Below are 5,312 nucleotides of genomic sequence, written 5' to 3' on the forward strand. Positions count from 1 at the left end.
TTAATGGTTATTTTGTAATTTATGCTTTATTGTAATTTAAGTTGGAATTTGTTGTAAATAATTTGTTCTACAAAATAAAATAAACAATATTAAAGTAAATGTTTCAAAACTTGCACATGCACAATTATCCCTTTTTGAATAACTTCTTGTGAAATTTTGATAGCAAGCAGAATTTCAAAGCACTATTTTTTCCTGTTTTCTCCAGCAGCCTATGTCCTAGAGTTAAGTACAATATAAAATGTTGTCTCTGTGAAATTCCTCCAAATAAAAACAAGTCAAGAGTTAAGTGTTATTTCTCATCGTCTCACTACAATAATAAGTCCTCCATCAAGCTAAAACCCTCACAGAGAGAAATTAGTGTTGGGTTCATCTTGATTATTAAAGAGGCAGCTCTTCAGACAAGGAAGTGACTCTTCTGATCAGACTTCTGATCATTCATTTCAGATGAATGCAGTGACGTCCAGCAGTAATGCAGTCCATTCCAGTCCCTAAAAGGAGGCTCTGGCATTGCATTTTTCTTCCTTTATTATGACTCTGATGTCTAGATCCCCAGTAAGGACAGCGTGTTCACCTCGTGTCCTGATCTTCTGTTCTGTAAGTTCTAACAATGAAAATTATATTTTAGTTCTTGCTATAAAATAGTCAGCATCTCTCTTTAAAACACATTATAAAATACAGAATTATTAAAAGAATCTAACAATTAATAAAAACAAAAATATTTTATTTAATTTTACTTTAAACATACAGGGAATATATTTTTACATTTCTAATAAAAAAAGACATCTTCCTAGCTTACCTCTTATTATAGAAATACTGTCTATGGAGTGAGTGTTTTCTTGGATAGGAAAAACAAAATTAAAATCACTTTTCTATAGATATATGAGAAAAGTAACATTCATTCATTCATTCATTCATTCATCTTCTACCGCTTATCCGAACTACCTCGGGTCACGGGGAGCCTGTGCCTATCTCAGGCGTCATCGGGCGGCATCAAGGCAGGACACACCCTGGACGGAGTGAGAAAAGTAGCACATGTTCATATATTAACATACATTTATAAACAGAGAAAATATTTAATAATCTTAGAATCTTTTGTCAAATGTTTATTCTAGAATTAATCTTCTTGCATAACTGGTTCATTATATTTGCATGAATATTTATACTTAAATGTTCAGTTTTCTGTTTTAAAAGAACAGTTTTTAGAAAAATAGTTTTTTTTAATCAGCATTAAACAGAAAAAATATTTAATAATCTTAGAATTAGATTAGAATTATCTTTAATAATCTTTTGTCAAATGTTTATTCTAGAATTAATCTTCTTGCATAACTGGTTCATTATATTTGCATGAATATTTACAAGTTCAGTTTTTGTACCTCGTTCCTTCTCAGCATTCCGAACTGTTTAAAAAGGACAGTTTTTAGAAAATTAGTTTTGTAATCAGCATTTTCTTATAATGTAATCTATTTAATAAGATTAGTTTGAAACACTTACCTGAACGTCGGCTAATCTTATGTCTAATTTTGACAAAAAGGACCACTGCAACAGCCACAACTGCAATGAAAACTATGATTCCAACTATAAGGGCCACTAAATTGATTTTATTTCCACACTCAACATCAGATATCATTGTTCCTGGTTTAATTGCTTCAAGTCCTAAATCTTCACACCTGTCCAAAAGAATCCAGATATCATTATTCATCATTATTCAACAGGTTTCTAGAGTATATTCTGTGGTATAGATTTTGTCAATACATTACATACATTCTGTGGTATCAGCAGTTTAGTCAAGTAAACACTCACTTTGTATGTTGCCTGCACATGTCAAGTGAGCCATCAGAGTAGGTACCATTTTTACATTCAGCACATTCGGCATCTTCACGTGCTGTTCCTGTAAAGAGATGAAATCTGCTGAGAAACAATACAAAATCCTAACATTTGCAGTCTAGTAATTAGTTTCATTGTGCAACTGGGAATGATTACAGTACATAGATATATTATACCAACCTTTCTGCTTTATATATTGTCCAGGGCTACACTGTGTGTGTTCCACAGCCTGTGTACAACTACCCTTCTCATAATTAGTACAGTACATTCCCTCTAGTGGCTCACAAACTGTATCTGAAATTCTTGTGCAGGCTGTTTTTACTTGTAAGCCTTGGCCTGTACAGGTACAGATAATGCACAGATCAATGAAATGGAAAATTTTGATGCCTTTTTTATTATATTAAAAGCACATAGTAATAAACATTGTTTTAATGTGTATAAAATGGTATAAAATCTGTAAGAATGCATATGTCTTACAAAGGACAAACTTACCAGAATCACACACTGCACAGCTAAAGCATTGTAGAAGATCAGTTGGCTCAGAAGTGAAAGAGTCAACACACGGCGCACGTGTGAGTCGTGCTGACATATTTTGTGCAATACCTATAAACATGGCTTCCTGAAAGATATGAAAGTTGAACATGTCAGACTTGTGATGAGTCTGTCTGTGTTTTTGCCCTGTTTCTGTCTGCTGTCTTTCCCTGTTTTTAATTGTTTGCTCCGCCCACTCGTTTGTTCCCTCGGACACTGATTGAACTCATTCATCTCCTCAGGTGTGTTGTCTTTGTCTCTGATTGTCTCTGCTTTGTCACTGGTTCCTGTCAGCTATATATACTCTGTTTGTCCACTTCCCTGGTGTTGGTCGTTGTTACATGTTGGAAGTTTGTTTCTATGTTCCTGGTCCCTGTTAGCTCTGTGTTCTGCCTTGTTCTGTTTGTCTGTTTCTTGTGTTTTGGATAATTAAATTATAGACTGCATTTGGATCCTCGCTTGCCTTTGTCTCGTCGTGACAAGACTAATGCTTTATTAAATCTTTAACTTAAATTATTAAGGAATCCTGACTAAATGATTAATTGTGGAATCTCATTTGACACACTGTTTTAAGTAGGACTTCATAATGTCTCATTTTGGGTAAAATCTCTAACCCTGTTTAATCCTCTAATCCATATACACATTTGTCAGATGACTGCAGAATCATTTGGTTTTATTCTCCCTTTACAAACAAGGACTGACATGGTTCAATAATCTTTTCAGAAGAACCATTGAGCTCAAAGAGTACAGTTTAACTCACAGTGCACATATAACCCCTTAATACGAAATTATGGTGGACACGTTGACTGAAAGTTTAGATTTGTATTATTAGAGTCACATATAATACATAATGTTGGCTACTTGTGGACCACACTCACATACCAATAGAAACAGTTTGAATAAATGAAATGATTCTAAGAGGAGACTAACTTTACTGTGGACCCATTGCTAAATAGAATAAGGAGTGTTATTTTATTTAACAATCCAGGAAATCAATTTCTAATTATATTGTTGATTTGGTCTTGACCCATGTGTGGAGGTCTTTGTTCCCTGACAAACTCCCATTTACAAATTCTTTTCTTCAATAGATTCCATTTTAGTTTAAAAATCTCTAATGCCAAATAAAGAGTTGCTTTTTATCATGTTCCTCAGACCATTCTCAAACAATGCATTCAGTGTGCCATTGCACTATCCTGGTAAAAGAGGCTATTGCCATTAGGGAATACCATTATCATGAATTGTGTACCTGGTTCAACACAGATTTTAGGTAAGTGGCACTTGCCCAAATGGCATACACGTGAATGTCTGGTACCAGGGTTCTCCAGCAGAACATTGACCAAAGCATCAAGCTGCAGAAGAATGGGACATATCAGACCAGACAACCATCTTACATTGCTCCAAGGACCACTGATTGTAGACACCTTTGAAAGTGGACAGTGATTAGAACTCTTGACAGTTTGCATTTACGCAGACCCATACACAGCAGTGTGTGCTGTACACATTCATTCCAAAACCATCATTAAATATTTTAGTGACTTGTGCCACAGATGCCTTTCTCTCACACAACACCCTGCTGCTGGTTTGAGGTTTCTCCCTCCTTTGACCATTGTCGGTAGGTACTGTAGTCACCACTGCTGACAAGGATAACCAAGCAATGTTTTGGAGATGCTGCAATGAAACAGTTGTCTGCCTATAACAAATTGGCCCTTGCAAAATTCAATTAGGATTTCATGCCTGCTCATTTCTCTGCACAATGACTAGAAAACAAAGCACCACAATATTGCTTATCATTTAATGCATCCCATGACCCTATATATAATATCCTGTTCACTGAGCATTATTTGTTCCTACTGTGAAAGTTTTTAAATGACTTTTTTTAACTTTATGAAAATAAATTAGATATTCTAATTTTCACAGGAAATGTATTGTAAAATTAAATGAATGATGGTATGGGAAATTATGAAGGGTTGAGTTTAAGTCTCTAACATAGAAACATTTGGCTTGAAATGTAGCATATCTGTATATTATACACATTTGACTTACCAGGTGCACACATGGGGCAACATTCTTTATTGATCTCATACTCTGCTCGAGCACAAGCACAAAAACATAGGTCAATGTTCAGGAGGAAAATAGCAGCAAAAATAAATATATTCTCCAAGCTAAACACCATCTTTAAAGTGCTGGGTTTTTCTTTTGAAAGAAAAGTTCAAATTTTTTAACGGATCCAATGCTCAAAACGGATCCGAAAATTACGGATCCGGAGATGGTCGCACCTCACGCAGCGACTTTGCAACTCTCCATAGGAAATGAATGACTTTCTGTTTATCGGCCGTCGTTTGTAGATTAGATAGATTCTTACTTCGTCGTGACATCTGTGCAAATCCTCTGCTTCCGTTGCGGCATATTGAGTAATCAGTGAGCAGTAAACATGTCCTTCTAAGTAAAATTCAGATATTCCTGTCTTGTTTCTATTTCTTTATGAATAATACAACTGTGCTTCCTCCATGGACAACCTCCTAGTTTTCCCCTCCTATCAGAGCGATGGTTGTTGTGTAATGGTCAAAGGCGGGGTTTGTTGTCTGACAGCAAGTTTAAAAAAGCCACGCCTTACTCACTGCACTAATCAGGAAGTCTAGGCTGGAAGAAACTTCCTTACTGTAATCTACTGATTAGATTTGCAGGAAGAAGTTATCCTCATTCTACCTAAAAGATTAGTTCCTTGAAATATTCTGGAGATGAAAGAATCACTGTCCTGCCTGGTTTCCTGTTTGTCTGCCAAATGCTGTAATTGACATTCTGCATTGTACTTAATATCTTTTTTCTGTTATAATTCTAGTTTATACAGTATCTCACAGAAGTGAGTACACCCCTCACATTTTTGTAAATATTTTATTATATCTTTTCATGTGACACTGTAGAAATAGAATAATGGTGGCCACACAAAATATTGGCAC

General features: G+C 35.3%; 1 protein-coding gene across 5 annotated transcripts; it reads right to left on the bottom strand.

Moving 5' to 3' along the window:
* Positions 1-4,902, bottom strand: LOC132854062 (tumor necrosis factor receptor superfamily member 14-like). Of its 5 annotated transcripts, XR_009649222.1 has the most exons (10): positions 4,632-4,900; positions 4,399-4,440; positions 2,317-2,443; positions 2,005-2,160; positions 1,801-1,888; positions 1,492-1,667; positions 1,374-1,397; positions 943-1,007; positions 797-835; positions 1-601 (listed from the first exon to the last, which is right to left on the bottom strand). XR_009649222.1 is itself a non-coding variant. In XM_060882203.1 (9 exons), exons 1-8 carry the CDS (start codon positions 4,728-4,730, stop codon positions 991-993), a joined length of 729 nt encoding a protein of 242 aa, XP_060738186.1. In that variant the 5' UTR covers positions 4,731-4,900; the 3' UTR covers positions 1-601; positions 943-990. The 5 variants fall into 5 exon arrangements, 1 of the variants encoding a protein (XP_060738186.1); XR_009649220.1 differs by having other exon boundaries at positions 1,374-1,667; positions 4,632-4,902; XM_060882203.1 differs by lacking the exon at positions 797-835.
* Positions 4,903-5,312: the final 410 nt, after the last annotated feature.

The sequence above is a fragment of the Tachysurus vachellii genome, chromosome 11, assembly GCF_030014155.1.
Source record: "Tachysurus vachellii isolate PV-2020 chromosome 11, HZAU_Pvac_v1, whole genome shotgun sequence".
Lineage (NCBI taxonomy): Eukaryota > Metazoa > Chordata > Actinopteri > Siluriformes > Bagridae > Tachysurus > Tachysurus vachellii.